General features: G+C 39.4%; 1 protein-coding gene across 9 annotated transcripts; it reads left to right on the top strand.

The window, feature by feature from the left end:
- The first annotated feature begins 8,682 nt into the window (after positions 1–8,682).
- Positions 8,683–20,489, top strand: wupA (wings up A). 9 transcript variants are annotated; one of them, XM_017179343.3, is made up of 9 exons: positions 8,690–8,830; positions 10,857–10,892; positions 12,067–12,195; positions 12,272–12,395; positions 16,312–16,412; positions 19,138–19,181; positions 19,252–19,393; positions 19,537–19,579; positions 20,235–20,489. In XM_017179343.3, coding segments are annotated over exons 2-9 (600 nt in total). In that variant the 5' UTR covers positions 8,690–8,830; positions 10,857–10,877; the 3' UTR covers positions 20,237–20,489. The 9 variants fall into 9 exon arrangements, with proteins under 9 accessions (XP_070144093.1, XP_017034832.1, XP_070144091.1 ...); XM_070287990.1 differs by lacking the exon at positions 16,312–16,412 and adding an exon at positions 15,131–15,231; XM_017179341.3 differs by lacking the exon at positions 16,312–16,412 and adding an exon at positions 13,006–13,106 and having other exon boundaries at positions 8,693–8,830.
- Positions 20,490–20,494: the final 5 nt, after the last annotated feature.

The following is a 20,494-nucleotide window of genomic DNA, read 5'->3' as shown; positions in this document are numbered from 1 at the left end:
AGTAGGCAGCGATTTGTTTGTGGCGCACGTATTTTTGGGCAGTTTAAAAAACTTCTTCTTTTTGAGTTTTGGTCTAAATATAAGCTGCTCGAGAGAGTCATAAAAAGTGTTGAGTTAAATTTGTATAGCATACTTTTAGACACAATTTGGAGGGGTTTTAAAATCGACAGAAGTTTTTAATTCTGCTCGCTAGAGTTTTTACATATAATTTAAGGATAAAGATGGTTTCTTTGTAAAGAAACTAGTTTTCTATGGACTTTCCATAAAAAGTATTTTAAAATCGAATTACCAACTATTTGTTATCAATTTTAAAATTGTTTATCTAATTTTTAATATTATTTATTTTTTATTATTATTTATTTTATTTATTTATTTATTATTATAATGACATTATTGGGTTACTTACCGAAGGTAGTTTAGAGAAATCTCGGTCTAAAATAGTTTTACAAATATAACATAACAAAAAGTAAGTAATAAATTGATGTCGCATACTTTTGGGCCGCATTTTAAGTGGATTTAAAACCTACAGCTGGTTCTGTATGACAACCAAAAATAAATAATTTATATTTAAATATTTATTATTCACCAAAAAATATTTAAATATGAATTATGCACTTTAATTTCCCATTTAAATGTATTCTCTTGAAATGAGTAAACATTTTGGGTTTATTATTATTATTTTCCTTGGGCAAAATTCCTTGGTGCTTGAAAATAACTTAAGGAAATGTTTACAGATATTTCTCATGGAATATTTGATTTGCCGAAAAACATTGGTTTACATGTGAATAATCAGTAAGCATCTCGTCGAGTTATACAAAAAGCTTTACCTTTTTTCAAAATATTATTTTGTAAGCCTGTGGAAACAAAGGATTAAGTCTGGTGTATGCATATTTTGTTTATTTATGTTCAAGTTGTATTTTTCTAAAACTAAAATACTCACTTATTAGTTGAAGGTTTATTTTTTTATTAACTGATTGTTGCTTTTGTCTGACCCCACAAACGAGCTCAACGTGTCAAGTTTTTGTATTGAAATATTCTCAAAACTTGCTTAGTGGAACTCGCGCGTAGCTCAGAGTCTTCACTTTCACTTATTGTACTTACATCTTAAATATAAAGTTATACTGTAAGAACTCACTGACACTCTCACTTTGAAAACTTGCCACGAAAAAAAAATGTGAGCAAAAAATAAGGAGCACATATTTGATTTTTGGCGCCAAGCTTAGTTAGTTTTTGGCTCTGTTTTATTTTATTTTAGTTTTTTGTATTTATTATTATTTAAGAGACTGGAGGCTGGAGCTGGCCAGGACTGCTGGGCTTGGAGGCGAGTTGCCGACTGATTTTCCCAGATGCCTTCACTGCGAATGTAAACCCTAGCCAGGCTCAAATCGCATCTACTGCGACGCCGACGGCGACTGCGACGCAGCTTCACGTCCTGATGTCGCACAGAGTGTCCTTTGCAGATTATGTCTGGGGTCGCATTCGGGGTCGTTCTTTTCTGCTTTTTTTTTTTTTTTTGTATTTTATTTGGGGCTGTTTCTCAATGAATGTTGCCCAGCGAAGCCACCGAGAGAATCGTTGCAGCTATGAAGACTCCTGCTGCTTCGGCTGCTTCTGCTGCCTCACATCCTGTGAATGAATGCCAGCCGTGACGTCACAGCGCCGCCTTCGTCCTCGCCATTAGCGATTCGATATTCGTGGATTGGTGACTTCGTGTTTTGGACTCGGCACTAGGTCACTGTGTTAGCAGACGCCAGCCGAAGCTGGGCGAACGGAGGGGGCCAGGCGGAGGAGGCAGGACCAGAGGCGTGGCCGGGTTGAGAGCTCCAGACAATGTTACCGCACAGTGGTGCCAGTTGTTCCTCAATTCGAAAATGTTTTAAATAGTTAATCGAATTTTATATTATTTTGTAAACGTTGAATGCCACCTATGTGACCCATCAGCTGCACATTATGGGCCATAGTTTGGGCGCCCAGATTGCTGGCTCCACGGGCAGGAAGCGCAGGCAGTTGTCCAACGGAAGGATCCTAAAGCGCTTGACGGGATTGGATCCAGCAAATCCCTGCTTCTACGATGGCAATGACCTCGAAGGCTTGAGAAGAATTGTGGACATTATCCACTCCAATCCTGGCATGCTGGGCTCCCCGCAGCGATTCCCTTCAAGGATGGCTGCACTGGGCTGGAGACCATCGCGTGCTCCCACCAGCGAGTCGTGGACTACTATGCGGAGAGTGTGTATTCCTCAAATGAGTGGAACTTTCTGGGCCCACGCTGTGATCGTTATGCGGAGCTGCTCGTTGGAAGATACTGCCAGGACACGAGGAGAGTGATGGACTATGCCGCCAGGCCTCACGGAGCTGGGTCTGTACTATGTGGGGGCAAAAGTCTAGGACCCTTGGAGCGCATAAGTATGATTCTGCGAAAGTCAGAAACAACTTTAAATGGTTTTTTGAAGCCCCTGGAACAACTGTGCAAGCCTCCTGGTTTAGATCTAGTTTCCCTGGTCCTGGCTACATCTTTGGGTGGCTCTCTAACTGGAGGAGTGCCACCAGGATGACGGTAGTGGAGGCCTGGGAATGGGATGCCAGCGGCAATGACGTCGACGGCGTCTGCACACCTGTTTGACATTGCCCATCAACGGCCCCCCAGATGAATGGAACACCCGAAGGAGGCCGCCCCGAAACCCAACCCAAAGCAGAAGCCGAACCCCCAGCCGAATCCTATGCCTCGTACTCGCTCGGATTGCAGTTGACACTTTGACCTTATGCAGTTTGTGCGTCCAAGTCAGCAGAGCCGGAGCCGGCCTCCAGTTCTCCACATCTCCAAACCCAATCGGCCAATTATGGACCGACCTTCGCATTTATTTTTAGTGCACTCCTAAAAATAAATCGGGGTCAAAACATATACTAGTAAGAGAAGAGAGAGCCAGGGGCACAAGTAACACACAGCTTCGAGCATTCTTTCTTTTCTTTTTTGTTTTAGTTTTCCAAAATCTTTGATTGTTGATTTTTTGAGTTGTTTTGTTGTTGTTGTAGTTCGATTTTCTGATTCTCCAGATGCCAAATGGCTTGAACTATTGGTACCTGGCCAAGAGCATTGCCTGGTGTGTTGGCCAACTTAACATAACATATCTTATAAACGCGGCGAGAGCAAGAGAGAGAGAGCCCCGAAAGTAGCGTATTTTTATTATGCCACCTATATACATTGTATGGGATCCAACGTCTATATAGATATATAGACCCCAAAGCCATATAGCTTGTATGTATGTATATGTATATGTATACCTATGTATATTCGCCCCGTTAATTCGGGGCTATGTGCATGCGTGGATTTCGGACTAATGCCAAGCACTATTACGTGTATATGTTGGCGTCTAAAGATCGGTCCGATTTAGCATGATTATATATATATGTATATATATGTATATATGTGTATGTATAGCTTATAGTGTGGAAATCATCGTTTGTAGAAGAATGCGTCGTCGATTGTTCTCATGCAAGTGTCTGGCGTTTAATTTTTTTTTTATTTCTGGGTTTCTGTGACAGTTTTGTGGCTACTGATTTCCTGACTGGCAAACTTTAGCTTTATTTATCAATTCAAAACAATAAAGGAAGCTAACTTCGGCCCTTGCAGTTTGCAATTGAATAAGAATCGCGTTTTCAATTCCCAGGTTCATTTTCTCTACATCTACCGATCGCTTCTATGGCAGCTACATATATGATATAGTTGTCCAAATTTCACAAAATTAAAACTGAAAATCTGAAATAATATAATTTAGCCATATCTGAAAAATGATGCAAAAATGTTGAAAAAAATTTATCGAACACTATATATTATAGCTATATTATATAGTCGTCCGATCCGGCCCGTTCCGACATATATAGCAGTGAGAGTATATAGAAGAAGATATGCAAAATTTTATTAAGATAGCTTTACAACTGAGGGACTAGTTTGCGTAGAAACGGACAGACGGACATGGATAGATCGACTCGGCTGTTGATGCTGATCAAGAATTATAATACCCTGCAAGGGTATAAAAAGCCAACGAAGCCATCCTTGAAGCCCTTGCTAAGTGGATAAATTAAGGTTGGTCTCCAAATCTCAATCGAAATTCCAATTGCAATGGCCGTTTTCAAATTTCCTCTTTCAAATTTCTCATCACGCCGCCCTTCCGTTTTGAAATTTCAAAGTGGACAAGTGACCAAGTCCTGTCTGCCCCTTATGTCTCACCCAAAATCAGAGACATCATTTCCATGGACACAATGGCTTCCCCGGGGGGGAGGGCAGACTGCAGACAGGAGACTGACATTCATCTGGTTCTTGCATTATTCCCGCTGCCATAGAGCGCCCTGCTGCCCCATTGATGACGCTGTGGATTTTCATTCACAAAACTGCAGGACTTTCAAGGCGCTGAGGCTGGCAGCTGCTGCTGCTGCTGCTGCTGCTGCAGTGAATGGAAAACGGCCTCTGTTGCTGCCCCGGAAAAGCTTCCTCCCCGCCATCATGGATGCCCGTGTCCTTCGTGGCTCGTTGTTCCTTTTTGGCTAATGAAGACCAATGACGTCCGACATTGGCAGGAAAATCGGAGGAAATCGGGGGAAATGCTGGAAAAATGCTGGGCAAATGGAAGCCTAAAGGGGGTGGGGGCGTAGGGGTGGCGCTGATTGACCTCAGCTTATTGGACCATCAATCAATTAGGCGCCATTTTCCTTTCCATCCATACAAACATGTGTATATAGAATCCTGCATCATGTTGCATGTTGCATGCGCTGACCTCGCTGCTGCCTCCTCCGATGACGTCTGCCGTGGAAACAATGACGTCACACCGAGCGGTGAAAACTAGTGCACAAAGCTGCTGCTGCTGCTGCACAGTTGAGCCAGATGAGCAGATGTCGCACGTCATCAAAAAAAAAAACAAATATTATATATGTATATATGTATATATATATTATAAGACTACATCATAAATTACTTATTTATTTTTTGATTTAATGAAATATTTAAATTTTTCCTTATTTATTAATTATATTTGTGATTTGTTATGTTTAGCCACTTTACTTGAAAAAAGAAATCAATAGATAAATATTGCAAATAATAAAAAATAAACAAATAAAAATTATTTAATAAAAAAATCACTCGCTTGACACTATAATTCCCAACTAGTTCTAGCATCTGCTGAGTGGTAACCCAGCTAAATGTTGAGGTTCTCTCCTAAGCATACAGCGTACAAATAAATATTCTCTCCTAAATTTGCTGCTATTTGTTTTGTTACAGTTTACAGTGTACCGAGAAAACGAGCAGATATCACCGGAGAGAGTTTGAGATCATAGAAATTTCAAGGATCAATAGGAGACGGGGCCTAGACAAATGTGAGTACACCATAAAGTATTTGTTCCAGCTTAAGAATCTGGTAAATCTAATATAAGACAATGATTAAATTAGAAATAACGCTAAGAAATTGAAAATAGAAAACTTGAGCCGAAGTTAACTTCCTTTGTTCCCCAAAAATGATCAAATAAAATTATGAAGATATTCTTAAATTTTAATTAATCTTTTTATTTCCGCATTTTAAGTATACAACATAACTATTTTATTTATTTTAAATATTTTTTAGCTTTTAGTATTGTTAAAAAATTCAAATTTTAAATATTTTTCAACTGAATTCATAAATTATTTTTTTTTTGTAATTCCTAAAAAACGTAAGGAGCATAAACGGCAGCGTAGATTAAATTCATTTTTCCTCCAACTTTCACCAACCGGGGGAGTGGCGGAGTAGAAGATCCCCCTTTCACAGGACGAAGTAACCGAACGCTGGCAGCCTCCGGCTTCGTCTCCCTGATGTGAGTGCGCTGAAAATACAAGAGAAAAAAAAAAGAAACATAAACTGCATCTGCACATATAGCTATGGCGGCGTGTGTATATATATAACCCTAAATGGGTCAGCCAGCGACGACGACGACGACAGCAGCGACAAATAGTTGTCAGGTAGAGCGGGCGTTGCAAGGCCATTGCAAAGGGGGGGTGGGTGGTTGGCTGAAAAGGGGGCACAGCCATGGGGGTCAGAGAGGGTTATGACGTGTGTTTTGCTTTGACGCACTCGCTGAAAAGTTTGACCATCGGCGACGACGACGAGGGTTTGGCTTTAACCCCGAATAAGGCTCAAATCCGGCAAGGGCAGATTTCTTTGTTAGCCAAGATAGGAAAAATGAAAAAAAGCATAAAAAATATGAAAAGAAATTAAGGAAATATACATCAAAATATTTCCCAACATAATAAATATACTAAATAAATATAAATAAATATGTTTATAATCAATCTAAGGAATCTTGCAACTTATTTCAATCTTACATTTTTATTAAGAAATTAAATTCCTTAAATATTTATGTAAAACCTTTAACCAGTTTAGTTATTAATTTACATTATTTTTATATGTGTTACCCCCGGGCAATGTTTCCTGTTTGCCAAAGACCAAAAATAAAGCACAATATAAACGAGATGTTTTCAAACGTCGTTGTTCCCTCTTTTCGAAAAGAAAAACAACATTTCTGAATTCATAAATTAAAAGGAATGATGGGGGCGGCAACAGGCGGACGGGGAGGGTCTGCAAAAATTGTTTTAAATGCTTTCAACGAAAATAAAGGCAAAAATAGATTCATCCAGGCATAGACGAACTGATCAAGTTCCCTACACATGTTCTTCTCTAGTTTTTCATTAGTTTTTCCTCTAGGTTTTCTCTAGTTTTATTATTTGTTTCTAGTACTTTTTTCCCAAGCTAACCCACTGCCCTTTTCCATATCTGCTTCTGATGCTTCCCCCTGGAAGCCATGTTCTATATTTAAATTGTGAAAAACAAAATTGGAAATATACGAGGCGGAAAAAAAAGAACAGAAAGCTATATAAAAAAAAAAAAAAAACGAACATCATCGAAAACACATTTCAAAATAGAGCCAGAGAGAGGGAGAAAGGCAAATTATTTTCAACAATATTGTGTTGTTGTTCTCTGAGCAGAACATATGTACTATATATACATATATATACGATATATATAGAAGACTGTTTCGTGATCGAAACGTTTTATTCGGCAAGCATTTTGCATATACCGATTTAAAGATTTTCGAATTACTTTCAACTGGCGTTGCAAGGAAAGGCAAGGCCCTCCTGTCTACGGGGCGTATGCGTGATTTCTTTGCTGTATCAGTCCCTGTGTGTTGCAGCGTCATCCGCCTATATATATACATATATTATATATATATTCCATACATACATTATATTTAACCGCCATAAAAATAATGCCGCTAAAACATTGATATTAACAAGACACAGATATATGTATGTATTTACAGGGCAAGAATTTACGATTCACAAAACTATACGAAAGTTTAAAGTTATGTTCGGAAAAGTTTTTCGATATCTAGCTGTAGCTGTAATATTAATTGCCTAAGAAAACTCTTGGGTTCAGGGATCTATTGTCTAGTGATTATTAAAAATAATAACAAATTCTGTTATACTCCTAAATAAATATTTTTTAAAGAATCTTTAACTCATAGTTTTAAGACTAATTTTTAATAAGTTTTTTACCTCATATTCTTTAAACTAGTTTCTTTATTTTTATTTATTATTATTATTTTTTTAGTTTTGCCCCGAAAATGTACTTGGAAATTCTAAAGCATAATTCAATAAAGATTTTTAATAGGCTCTTTACCTCATAGACTTTAAACTAGTTTCTTTTTTACTTTTGCTCTGAAAATATACTTGGGAATTCCAAGGCATCATTTTATGGTTATTATCCATGTTAAGGCTTACTGAATACCCTTTAATTAAGATTAACCATTCAAAGATACTGCTTTTATTGTATTTATTTATGTTTTTGTTGAGAGGAGTCCCTTTATATACTTTAAGGTGCTTTAACTAATTGGGAATTGTAATAAAAAATGTAATGTATTTTTCCCAATAATTTTAATTATTTAAAATTTAAATAATTATTAAATTAAATTATTATTAAATATTATTCTATTAAATTTTAACAATTTTCGCCTCAGTGTAATTTCAATTTCGTTAAGGAAACCCAACTGTATGCTTTAGTTTCAGGATTCTGGGCAAAGCTTCCAATCTCCAAGCCCATTCCCATTTCGACTCCTCCTCCTCCTACTTCTTTACACCCCAGATCCCCGACATCCGTATGCGAATCCAAATCGGAATCCGTTCTGGCCTGACTGTGACTGCACTGGCACGTCGTCGTGGCCCCTCCAACTGGAGCAAAACTTATTTTTATCCATTGCATTGAATTCCAAGCGGCTCCGTTTACACCGCCGACACAGGCAGAGGCACAGCCACGGGCAGCATATCGTCGTTGTGGTGATTCTCCAAGCTGCACTGCGTCCGGGAGGAGGGGAGCGGGATTCGGATTCGGATTCGGAACGAGCTCGGCCGAGCACCGTTCGTGTGGGACGAGAACTCTAACGGTGGAACTAGCTTTTTATCGGTATCCATTTCGGTTTTTGGGCAATCTATTTTTAGGCCTCACGCCCAGATACATGGCCAGCGCCACCCGCCACCATCCGTCCCGCTTCTCCTAATCCCTCCCAGCGCCTGCTCTCATTCTCGATCTCGTTCTCCCTCTCTCTCTCTCTCTCTGCGCCGTGAAGGACGGCGGGCAGGTGGGCGGCGTTGGAACGATCCGTATCTGTATCCGTTGGATAGCTGGCCGCCAGAATATAGTCTGCCGTGGATCGTCGGACCGTTCAGTCTTTTTGTGTCGTTCAGTATCATCCGATTCGTGTGATCGACAGCACAGCCGAATTTTTTTTTGCTTTTTTTTCTAATTCCTTGAAGGTGAGTGAGCCTGAAAAGCGGAGCCACAACGCCAGCCAGCCAGCAACACAGAGCAGCGTCAACAAAAAAAAAATTAATAAATAAAACCAAATAACAATCGAACTAAAAGTCAATAATAATAATAGTAATTAAAGACAAAAAACTGTTACCAAAAAAAAAAAAAGAAATAAAATCGAACCAGAAAAGCAATACAAAAAGCAAAGACAACGAACGAAAGCCAAGTTCTATTGGCCATAAACCCAAATATATATCTATATGTATCATATATATCTACATATATCGTGCGTGTATCCCTAAAGGATATATATTTTTTTTTCTTTTTTTTACTCAACATTTTTTCTACTATTTTTTTCAAGTGATAAATGATTTAAGAAAGTGTTAAAAAAAAAAGCAAAAAAAAAACGAAACAAAAGCAAACTCCAAGGAAAAGCCAAAGGAACAAATATATACTTATCTATTTCTATATATTTTTCTTTATTTTTTTTCACGTTATGTAAGAAGTTGCAGTGTATGTGTGTGTGTGTGTGCGTATGTGCGTGACTGTATGTGTGTGGTGTGTGCGTGAAAGCTAAAAATGTATCCAACAGATACAAGATACATTTCGAAAAACAAGCCAAGAAAAGCCTGAAAGTGCCTCAAAATAGAACGAAGCAAAAAGCGAGAATTTTGAGAATCCCAAGAAAAAGAGACAGGAAGAAACACACACTCATACACACACACGCACGCACACTCACACACCCTTACACTTGTACAGAGAGAGAAATATATGGATATCTGTCTTGCCGCACTTTTGGATTTAATAATTTCTACGAATTTCTTGTAGATGTTTTTTTTTATTCGTATTTTTTTTTTATTCTAATTTTTTTTAATTCTAATTTACTTATAAACAAATGTGTGTGTGGGAGTATGCTTTCTTTTTTTTTTCCTCCCAAAAAATCTTGTATCTATAAACAGGTTTATTTTTAAACCCCACACAGACACTAGATACAATAGAATCTCTCGCACTCAGATCCTACATAGTCTATATATCTAGTATATAATCTCTAAAGACTCTGTAGCCGAAGGTCGCCATTGTCAGAAGATTTTTTTTTTCACGCCTTACCTTCCTTGCTAAAAGGTGCGCTAATATATAAATAAACCCTCTAGAACCTGACCATAAGGCAAAACTGAGCGACATAAACAATGTTTAGACAATACAGATTTCAACATTATTACGAAATAATTTAGAAATTATATTTACTTGGGAAATGCAGTAATTTAAATGCATTAAAAATGATTAATTATCAGAAATAACTAAGAAAATCTTACTAAAACAAGCTTTAAGGGGTGAAAACCTTATTCGTAAAATTATTTATTAAAATTCTTAAAAAAAAAACACCCATTATAAGGTTTATTTTGCCTTTTAAAAGTCTAGAAAAGAAATAGAAAAAAGCTTTTAAAACAAAACTATAACAAATTATTAGAAAAACAAGTCACAAAAAAGGTATACCAATATATGAGCTCTCAAATAAGTAATTTTACAATTAAAACCCAAAGGGATTAAGGAGTTTAATGAGTTCAAGGAAAAGTTCTCTCTTAACCTCTCTCTTAACCCCGTCCCTTTGAGATCCTAACAAATCTTCGATATTCCTTGGCATTCATTTGTAATCGGATATCAAAGAGCGAAGCTATTGCTCGCCCACGCAACAGTAAATAGGCGAAAGAGAGAGAGAGAGGGAGAGACCGCTCTCACGAGAGAGTGATCTGTGGCTGCTCCCATATACGGCATGGCCACAGCTGCGTATACGTAATATGCCGCTATATGCATTGCGCATACGCACTGTGGGCGTTAAGAGAGAGAGAGAGAGAGGGAGCCATTGATTTATGGTTTAAACATATCCGCTAAAAAAGCAGAGATATATAGATATAGATATATATATATAGGACATTTGGGAATGATGTCATCGAACATTTCCACTCAGCATTCACCTCCAGTTTCCAGCACCTTCAGCTCACCTCTCGCTTTCCTTCTCTGTTTCACTTGCAGTAACCAAAAACACAAATCAAAATGGCTGATGATGAGGTGAGGTGAGTATCGCTCAATTAGAGATCCCCTCCAGTGAAAACCAGTTGGATTAACACAACATTCCACCTCCCCCCTTTCTCCTGCAGTAAAGCATTATATTCACACTGTACACGCACCGGCATCGGGCTAGGATTCTAATGGAATTCGGATGGCATTTACTGGATTTATGGCTACAATTGAGGTAAGTAGGTTAGAGTTTTAGGGCCAAGCCATACCCCCCGCCACAATGCCTTGCTCTTGCCACCCACAGGATCGCTAAGCAGCGCCCGCCTTTAACCACTTTCGCTTAAGGATCCCCTGCCGAACGACACCGATAATGATAATCAACATCGAAGCTATGTCTGTTATCGTTAGTGTGTGTCCACTGTCCACTGTCCTCTTTTTCTGTCACTCTGTCACTGTCCTCGCCTTGTTTCCGGTTCCGGTTTGTGCAAGGAGAAGCTGCAAAAAGCTATTATTTCGAAAAAAACTATTAAAAAAAATACTTAAAAAATAGATAAACCTTTCAAAATGAAGTTTAACTTTATTTATTTCATTTATTTAAAAGAAAAAAAAAATTACAAATGTTGTTGGTGAAATTAACCTTACAAAGTGAAGTTTAACTATATTTGGGAAACCCAGAGACCAACCTCCCTTCCAGTGTAACCTAAAAAGGATACAAGTTCTTGATTTAAAGAAGATTCCAAAGTAGATTCCTTTCCCGGAATAATAATCGGCCATCTTTGGCAGCTTTCTCCCATGCATAACCATTAGCTGTTTTTCATTTTGTTTATTATAAAAATTTAACTAATCTCATATTTTTTAAATTTCTTTACAGAAAAAGGCAGCAGCTCCGGCTGCAGCTGCAGCTCCGGCAGCGGCCAAGCCGGCGGCTGCGGCACCGGCAGCAGCGGCAGCGGCTGCCAAGCCAGGAGCAGCACCGGCAGCCAATGGCAAGGCGGCGCCTGCTGCTGCTGCTGCCGCACCCGCCGGTCCGCCCAAGGATCCCAATGATCCCAAAGTGAAGGCCGAGGAGGTACACTTGTGTACGTGTGTGCCCGTAACCGTAACCATGTCCGTCTCCGTCTCCGTTTCCGTATCCGTGTCCATGTGCCGTGTGTGCGACTGTCCAGTTGGATGTGGACCCAGGCGAAGCTGAACTCCAATTGTTCTTGTTATTTTCGATTTGCAGGCTAAGAAGGCTAAACAGGCTGAGATCGAGCGCAAGCGTGCTGAGGTGCGCAAGCGCATGGAGGAAGCCTCCAAGGCCAAGAAGGCCAAGAAGGGTTTCATGACCCCAGAGAGGAAGAAGAAACTCAGGGTAAGTTTTGGGTGCTTATCAGGTGAATCTAAAAATGATCCTCATCCACCTTTGAAATCTCTCTCTCTTTCAACAGTTGCTGCTGCGTAAGAAAGCCGCTGAGGAGCTGAAGAAAGAACAGGAACGCAAAGCGGCTGAACGTAGACGCATCATTGAAGAACGTTGCGGCAGTCCCAGGAATCTCAGCGATGCCAGCGAAGGTGAGTTGCCTCGGTCCACGAGTGTCCCCCCTCAGAAAGCAAAAACCCGGCTGGACAGCTGCAAGGCAAGCGGGAATGCCAATCGAAGCTGTAACCTGCCCTGCAGCTGCCGCCGGGTAATGACATAAAAGAAATGATGATGATGATAATGAATAAAAACAATGAATGGAAAAATAAATCGAATCAATCAATAAGAAGAGCGGCAAACGGATCTAGCACATCCGTTTGCCGCAAATTAAACTTAAAATTATAAATGAAAGTTATACAAGTGTCATCTATCGCATACATACACCACACTCACACACTCACCCATATCACATCACATAACACACAAGGACACGAAGCATATGAGTCCAGGATAACCGATTTACCCGCAACACCAACGGATCTCAGCGTTGCAGAGGAGTCTTCTACTAGTCTTAACCGCATTGTGTTGAACATATGTATCTAAACGTGTCTCTATTTCTATCTCTCTTTGTCTGTCGATATCCCATTCCAACATACCCCACTCCAACACTCCAAAACACACCAAAATACACAAACCTACACCAACCTACACCAACACTCCAACATACCAATACTCCAACACTCCAATACCCACTGAGAACAGACACACTCAAAACTCTGATCAAGCAACACTATGACAGGATTAATAAATTGGAGGACCAGAAATATGATCTTGAGTATGTTGTTAAACGCAAGGATGTTGAGGTACACATACACCACCAACTTTTTATGCGCCTCCTAAATACGCCTAAGTCTATCCTCGATCAAAATCAAAAGTCTCGAGCTCTCTTAACGCTTAACAACAACAACAATAAACACCTTCTGTCAGCTGTCTCTCTCTATCTATCTCTTTGTATCTTTTTCTATATATTTTTATATCTAAATCTTGATTGTATAATACACTAGATGTTCGTGGAAGTGTTATGGCCCGAACTAAGCACTAAAACTGTACAGAAAACTCAATAGCTATAGCTTTTCACCACGATAACAGGTCTCTTTCTATATGTCAACTCTATATGCAGAGAAGTGTATATGTTAGGTTATCTCTCTCTCTACCTCCCTCCCTCCCTCACACACTATACACTACAAACTCCTACACCATTCAGTCAATCAATCAACACACACGATACACGACACACTTATCCAGATCGAACCCCCTGTTAACCACACTTCGTTCCCCAGATACTCTTCAGAAAGTTTGTCAGGACTATCACAGTAAGACACTGAAACTGGAGTCCGAAAAGTACGATCTCGAGCACGAGGTAGCCAGAAAGGACTTTGAGGCAAGCAGCCAGTTGATACAGTTGATATACAAATAGAGTTTCAATCTCTCGCAGATCGTAGAACTTGTCGATAACTCTTTAGACAGACACCAACGCAAACCAGCTAAAAAGATATATGCAAATATTGCGGATCTCAATACGTATTTGTGTGTCTGCGTGTCTTTATCTTTATCTTCTTCTTTTTTTGTGTCCGGCGGACTAGCAAACGTAGTTAACCCCAAACGGGGCGAGAACTGTACCCCCGAAACACATCGAGGTGTCTGGGCACCCGAGAATAGATCAACGCACTTGTAGAGCACAGTATATACCATATAGAAAGTAGAGCCCTAGTCTCAAAGCAGCTAACCCGTAAGATAAGAGCCTACAGATCGGGATCTATTATATACTATATATATACAGGACCCGGTCGAAAGTAACTTCGCTGCCTTCAAGTACTAAACAAAATGAAAAAAAAACCCCAGCCGATTGCAACAAATGTCGAGACGATACCTTTTTTGATGTCACCGTATTTGTGTGCGACTTATTTTGCTTTTTGCGGCTTTAGCTTTAAGCTTACTTTTGTGGCTACACAAGATTTTTGGCTTTTTACTGTAGCAAACACTACAATATTTTTTGTATTTTTGTGATTTTGTTCAACAACAAAAGCTTTTACTAATACTAAAACCAAACAAAACAAAAAAAATAATAATATTAATAATAATAAACAACCGTAAACTAGAAGGGAACGTTGTTAAGTAGCGCAGGTACCAGAGGTTAGGGCCAGCCACGTACAGTCATTCCAGAAGTACAGTCACGAACCAAAAACCAAAACAATTACAAACACCGATACCGTTACAGACCTTTACACTTCATGTTGCACGCAAAAACGAAACACTGTCTTACATTTAGAACATATTTGTAGGTGATAAAGAACTCGAGTTCAATCTATAACTTTATATTAATCAAATCTTAATCTAATCCTTCTTTTTCTCGAAAAACGCGCCAACCAAACAATCGAACTATCAAACAATCGAACAAACAAAACCAACAAACAAAATCAAATTGAAACAAAAACAATTTAATGCGTCGTTGTCGTCGTCTCTCTCTTTCTCTATCTATCAATCTCTATCTGTCTATCTCTATCTCTCTATACATCTTTTACACTCTTTCTATCTTTATCTGTATGTCTTTAACTACATCTATCTCTGTTTCTACGTCTATGTCCATGACACTCCTTTCTTTTCCCCCACCCTCTCTGTCTCTCACTTACTCACTTTCTCTTACTTTCACTCTCTATCTGAATCTATCTCTCTCTCTTCTTTGATCCGTACCCGACACACACACACACACACACACGCAAACATACGAACACGCACAACCGACACTCGCACATTGAATCCGAAACAAACTTTGTCGTTACGTCTTCTCAATCACGTTACGCCAACGCGACGTTACTGTTTACCGCAGCCGAACTGCAAACAATATGCAAACAATATTGGCAACGCCTTTACAATTTGGAGGGCGATAAGTTTGATTTAGAACACGTGCAGAAAGTCAAGGCCCAAGAGGTAAATTCCCCAAGATTTACAAACAAGTTTGTCCATGCACCCAAGAAAAAATATATATAAAAAACAAAAAACGAATACGAAAACAAAAATAAGAAAAAGAAACCAAAATCGAATGTTTTTTTCTTACTTTCCTATCAAGCAAAAAAAAAAAAACAATATAAGATATTATACATAAATCGATTATTAATCATAACTTTACTTTACAATTATGCCCTTGATATTTAATTACTTGATTTCATTTCTAAATATTTCCTAATCATATTTTTAGTTTTTTACTGCGATACTTCTGTTCGTTTTACCTAATTTTGATATTGTTTTAACTGCGCTAAACTACAGAAAAAAAAGAAACAAACAAAAAATATCAGAGAGATCTTCTCGCTTCAAACATATTGGCGGCGGCGACGGAGGAAACTGTACCCAGTCCGACCGTGTACATACATCTATCCGCCCGGAAACGGACTGTTTACAGGCACTGTTTCCCCGTCGCCATCGTCATCCCCAAGCCACTTCTTCGGTCCGCCGAAATGGAAGCTTGTAGGACTGTCTAAGGACTACCTTTTGACTAATTGTCACTTTGAACTAAACCCGAATAATATGGACTCGACAAATGGAACGCGCTTCCAATAATGAGACAATAACGTAAACCGTAACGATCGCTTCCGTTCCATTCCGTCTCGTTCCGATCCGGTCCGCTCCGTGGTGTTCCGTTCCCCAAATATCGAATGTCAGAACAGAAACAGAAAAAACCAAGCGAAAATTGAAGAATTGAAAACTCATCGAACACATAACATCTAATGAAGCTGCGAAACAACAAACGATAAGTTATATATCAATAACCATTATTGCGATAAACCAAAAGAAAACTCTATAAACAGTAAATGCCAATCATAACTAGTTTTAGTCATACCTAGATTTAAAACTTTTTATCGAAAAACGTCGATCGCCGATATAAGCTAACGAAATTTAAAATATATATATATATATATATATATATATATATGTGTATACATATATATACAAAAAACAAAATAAACTAAAATCAATCAAAACCAAATCCCGAAAAATAAAATGTTTTTGCAGGCGAATTGCAAGAGATTTGCGAAGAGTATTACGAGCGTATGTATATTTGTGAAGGCCAGAAATGGGATCTGGAATACGAAGTCAGGAAAAAAGACTGGGAGGTACTGCAACAATTTCAATTTCAATTTAAAACGTTCAATTCTCGTTCTCAATCAATCAATTTCAAAAACTCTGAATACAAAAGAACAACCAACCAACCAACAAAACTCACCCAAAGACAGAATGCAACATGCAACAAAATTGTATCAAAACTAAAAATTGAATCGATTTTCTAAAGTATTCATTTGAGTTCTAGTATCATGTTCGTTTCCGTTCCGTTCAGTTCCGTTGTTTCTTTCTTACTTGTTGAATGCGCATCAAAACATGTCTCTTAGTTTGTATCTGTTTTACTTGACTGTTTCACAAAAAAAAAAAATATGAAAAACAAAAAAGAAATAAAATCCTTTTGCGTCCCAGCGCCCCCAGAAGCATATATGTATGTATGTGGGTATCGGTGGGTGCACTATTGTGACTATTTTTCGTACTACTCCCTGTTCGATTTCAATTTTCAATTTAATTCCGAGTTCCAAGTTTCTAACGTCGCTGTTACTCACGTTTAAAGCCAAAAGACTCAAAAAACGGAAACACGAATCAGCCACAAAGTCATCGCTGAGAACGCGAGGATTGCCAACAAATCGTTATCGAAACTATCGACCACTCAACGCATTTCCGGTCCACTGGCACTCAAAGTGTGACCAGATGCCGTGCCACTAGGCACGTGCTCTCAGCGAAGTTATATCCGAACATAAAGTGAGGTTGAATCTGCTCCCAAGCGCACATAAGCACGAAAACACAAGTCACTGGCACCGCCACTCCCCTCCTTTCATATCAAATTGTTAAATTTAACTGGCAATCCAAGTACGCTCATCAGTCACCCCTCTCTCTCTCTCCCTTGAAACAAAAAAAAACTTTATACAATATGCGATAAACGATAAACGCATTAAGACAAAACAAGAATAGAAAACAGCAATGTAGTATTAGTAAATTGCACAACTACAACAACGGCAAGATAACTAGTTTGTTGCACCATTTGTGAACTTTGTTTTGTGTGTGTGTTACTTCTCTTTTTTTCTCTAACTGTAACCAACAATTTGTTTGTGCCGCTGTCGTCGCGTTACAGCCACTACTATATTCAACTGCACTTTAGTCTGTGCGTCCGATCCACAAACACAATTACAATTAAACAATTACAAGCACAAGTACACCAAGCACCCGAGCACACTAGCACAAACCAAAAAAGTACAGTCACGCCCACAGTTACACAGCACACGATTCGCAAAGCAATGCACGCACGCACGCGAAACTTTGCATGCAGCAGTACAAGAAATATACAAAATAAAATAAACACACAAAATAAAACAAACAAAATACACCGAAACGACCGACAAAGCAGCAAAAGCAGCCAAGAACCCCAATCCCGATCAGCCACGACCTATACTGCCCGCTCTGCCCAGCCACCAAATCTATTCCCCGCACTTCATTGTAAATAATGTCAGTGTACATTGTTCTCATTGCCGCTCACACTCTGTCTATCTCTCTGTTTTTCTGTCACTCTTTTTCTGTTTTTCTATTACTGTCTCCTGTCCGCGAAAAGCCGCCAAAAAAAGAAAGAAACAAAAATCTAAAAAATTTAAAAAGAAAAGCAAAGCAAAGAAAAACCGAATTCCAAAGTTGAAAAGCATAAAAGCCAAGCGTCGATTACTTCTCGATTGTAAATCACTTAATGCTAGCCTACTAAACGTGATTACCGATTACCGAGACCGATAACCGTTACACGATTACCCGCCAGGAATCAGCGTGCGCAGCCGAACAAACAAAAATCGAAAGAAAGAGAAACAAGCACAGCAAAGAAATGAAAAAAGCAGATCAGGAAATGCAACACAAAACAAAATAACGAAGGGGAGCAAGCAGAGGATAACGATAACGATAGCGATAGCGATAACGATCCCAATAAGCAGTACCTCAGTACCCCACCAGTCGCCCATTTGGGTTTCAGTCTCTGCTTCCGTTTCAGTTCCAGTCTACGTTTCCATTTCCATTCCAGTTGCAGTTCCAGTCAGGCCAACGTCGCTCGATCTGTCTCACCCACTCCGTATCCGAATCTGACTCTGACTCTCACGCCCCCTCTCTATCACTCTGTCGCTGTTTCACTCTGACTCTCTCTGTCTCTGTCTAGTGTATATATGTATAAACGAAACAATACTCTCTATAAAACTACAAATAAAGCATTAAAGCAAAAGCAATCGACATTTGGATGTTATGCTGTTCAATCAACGAGAGGCGCGAGCTGAAAACCCCCAATAAAGTAGCGCCAAACCACGAAAATCCGAAATCCAACCAATCGAAACCACAGCCAAAACGCAATTACCACTATCCTCGTCTCGCTCCCACTAGGCAGTTTTAGATCACTGAGAACTTGGCTCGTATGGCTGGCTCGCTCGCTCGCACGCACTCACTCACTCACCACTCTCTCTCGCACGCCAGCACGTACCAGTAGCAGTACCTAGTAATAGTTTTAGTTAATAATAGCATTAGCAATGGTAGAGTATCGTATCCCCTATATATATAATATGTCTCTGCATCCCGTTTCCTGTGTCCCCTTTGCATGCTCGCCCGCAAAAAAATCGAAAACCGAAGCCAAACTTCTTCAAGCAGCATTTTGATTTTGATAGTTGCCCGCCGTAGCTGTAGCATTACGTGTCGATAGACCGACTGCCAACAATAGAATATTTTTCACTAATCGCATAACCATTCTCTTCCCAACTCTCTCTCTCTCACTCAACACAGATCAACGATCTCAATGCCCAAGTTAACGATCTTCGCGGCAAGTTGTAAGTACACACCAGCAATTCGATATGTCGGCGATTATTAATCGAATTTTCTACCCTTTCAAACCTGCAGCGTCAAGCCAGCCCTGAAGAAGGTCTCCAAATACGAAAACAAATTCGCCAAGCTGCAGAAGAAGGCCGCTGAGTTCAACTTCCGCAACCAGCTGAAGGTGGTGAAGAAGAAGGAGTTCACGCTGGAGGAGGAGGAGAAGGAGGTAAGTTTCGAAACGGGTATCCACTAGGGGAGTCCTATGTGCTAATAATCGACAATCGACAAACGATTAAACTCTACTCGACGTCGAGACAACATGACACCGATCTTTATATCTGATATCTATCTCTCCTGCCGACGTTTTAGAAAAAGATAAAAGATGCCGCTGTGCTAAAGCAAGCCAAAAAGTGTAAGATTCCTGAGTGTGTGATCCAGAACCAGATTCCTTCTGTTTGTCTTGAGCACCCGTGTGCACCGCAACCGCTCTATATGTCTCTCTTTATATAAATACTATATACTATTTCTTTTGTCGCACACTGATCCGTATCCGTATCTGTCCTTTCTACGATCTGTAGCTGTCTTTAGTCAGTAGTTTGAACCACTCTCACACTCTGTTTTGATATCACACAAACACACGATCTGAACGTTGAAGGTCAATTTGATAGATTTTTATCGATAATATCATCAAGACTACATTCAATATTTATTCTCAAAAAGAGAATATCAAGTTGACCGACAATTATTTCTTTTTTCGACGCATTCTCCTCACTTGATCGATATTTTTCGATAATATTATCGAGACTAAAAGATGTAAGATTTGTTCAATCTTACCTTTATTCTCAAAATGAGATCATCAAGTTGACCGACAATTATCTCTCCTCACTTGTAAATGTAGATCACAGACACAATGTAGTTTTTAGAGCCGGCACCGAGCATCCAGATGTTGTATGTGGCCACCGACTCTTAGATACCCTTACTAATTACGATATATTTTCTTGTTTCTCCTTCGTTTATGCCAACCATGATCGATCCACATCCACATATCCGACGACCCCAATGAGCAGAAGAAACCCGACTGGTCCAAGGGCAAGCCCGGCGATGCCAAGGTGAAGGAGGAGGTTGAGGCCGAAGCTTAAGTGTCCGCACGTCCACTAGTGTCCACAACCGACCCGTGACTCCCGCCCTAAACAATAATTGAAATTATTTACAACAATTATCTGAAGCAATACCATTTATATCAATCTATTAATACAATATATATCTACAAATATATATGCATGTATATATCTCGCCAATATATACATATGTGTCACAATGGATTTTG

The sequence above is a fragment of the Drosophila kikkawai genome, chromosome X (genome assembly GCF_030179895.1).
Source record: "Drosophila kikkawai strain 14028-0561.14 chromosome X, DkikHiC1v2, whole genome shotgun sequence".
Lineage (NCBI taxonomy): Eukaryota > Metazoa > Arthropoda > Insecta > Diptera > Drosophilidae > Drosophila > Drosophila kikkawai.
Note: the sequence above shows the minus strand (reverse complement) of the source record. Positions and strands in the feature narration are given on the sequence as shown.

What these genes read in the sequence shown, in the direction of transcription:
- wupA (XM_017179340.3), top strand. An exon ending in TCTCAGCGATGCCAGCGAAG is followed by an intron (nt 12,396 to 13,583) that starts GTGAGTTGCCTC and finishes TTCGTTCCCCAG; the next exon opens with ATACTCTTCAGAAAGTTTGT. An exon ending in TGGAGGAGGAGGAGAAGGAG is followed by an intron (nt 19,394 to 20,234) that starts GTAAGTTTCGAA and finishes CCCAATGAGCAG; the next exon opens with AAGAAACCCGACTGGTCCAA.